The following is a 1,183-nucleotide window of genomic DNA, read 5'->3' as shown; positions in this document are numbered from 1 at the left end:
AGAGCCTAATCTTCCAGAAACCAGTCTACTGCTTTGTTCATCTGAGCATCCAGGAGTTTCTGGCTGCAGTCTACATGCTCCACTGTATCACTAGCAGGAACTTAGAGGTGGTGGAGAACTTCCTGGGAGAAACATACAGAAAAACACCAATGGAGAGACTATTGGGACACACTTTCAGGAAAACATCTCTGGAGGGCTTCATGGGAGAAACATATGATGAAACATCTCTGGAGGACTTCATGAATAGAATCATGGAGAATACCCTCTGGAGTCCAAATGGCCACCTGGACCTCTTTGCTCGCTTCCTTCATGGCCTCATTGTGAAGTCCAACCACAAACTTTTAGATTTTCTACTGGGTCAGATGGAGACCAGTCCAGAAACCATCCAGAGAGTCATCAACAATCTGAAGGAGATGAACACTGATAGAATCTCTACTGACAGAAGAATCAACATCTTCTACTGTCTGATGGAGATGAAGGACCTCTCACTATTTCAGGAGATCCAACAGCTCCTAGAATCAGGAAAAAAGGTCTCAGAGATCCAGTGCTCAACTCTGGCCTGCATGCTGCAGATGTCAGATGTTTTGGATCAGTTGGACCTGGAGAAGTACAACACATCAGAGGGAGGACGACGTAGACTGGTTCCAGCTGTGAGGAACTGCAGAAAGGCTCGGTGAGTCCAGATGTTTTCATGGGGTGATGCTGATTCAGCTCTATTGTCCTCCTGGTTGTTCTTCATGGTTCTAGTTGCTTCTGGACATTTTTGCTCTTTAACTTCTTCCTTCATCCTTTGGACCATTTTAACCATTCAAACATCTAAACGTTCATCTCCTTCAGGACAGCTCTGCTGGAGCTTTTGTTGTTTAGAGATTTGGATCATTTTAAAAATATTCTACTTTGGATCAGTTTTCATCTTCCATTGAAATTAATAGAAAACCTTCAGAATGTAGAAAATCAGTGTTTTCTCTAAAGATCCAATCAGCCAGAGACCCATCAGAACCTTTAGACTCCTCTTCACTCATTGGTCTGTTAGCCCAGAATTCACCTTTTTAGTCTATTTGATTGTTTTTATAAAATCACTGTTTAGCTTTGATGGAAACTTGGACCATTCAGATCAGTCCCTGTATTGCTGCTGTTGCCATGGAGATCAGTTGTTTGGATCCAGAACCAACTTTTCCTCCTG

The 1,183-nt window shown here is 42.9% G+C and overlaps 1 protein-coding gene across 1 annotated transcript in view; it reads left to right on the top strand.

Annotated features, from left to right (window-relative positions):
- Window positions 1-74: 74 nt before the first annotated feature.
- LOC107104538 (protein NLRC3-like) overlaps window positions 75-1,183 on the top strand; it is a gene marked incomplete at its 3' end in the record, with an annotated part of 18,189 nt that continues 17,080 nt past the window's right edge. Inside the window, exon 1 of the mRNA XM_015404550.1 lies at window positions 75-673. Within this exon, the coding sequence (XP_015260036.1) occupies window positions 75-673 (599 nt within the window). The remainder of the gene's footprint in view (window positions 674-1,183) is intronic.

This window comes from Cyprinodon variegatus, unplaced genomic scaffold, assembly GCF_000732505.1.
Source record: "Cyprinodon variegatus isolate N-32 unplaced genomic scaffold, C_variegatus-1.0 Scaffold1784, whole genome shotgun sequence".
Taxonomy (NCBI): Eukaryota; Metazoa; Chordata; class Actinopteri; order Cyprinodontiformes; family Cyprinodontidae; genus Cyprinodon; species Cyprinodon variegatus.
This window is presented reverse-complemented; position numbering and strand designations above follow the sequence as displayed.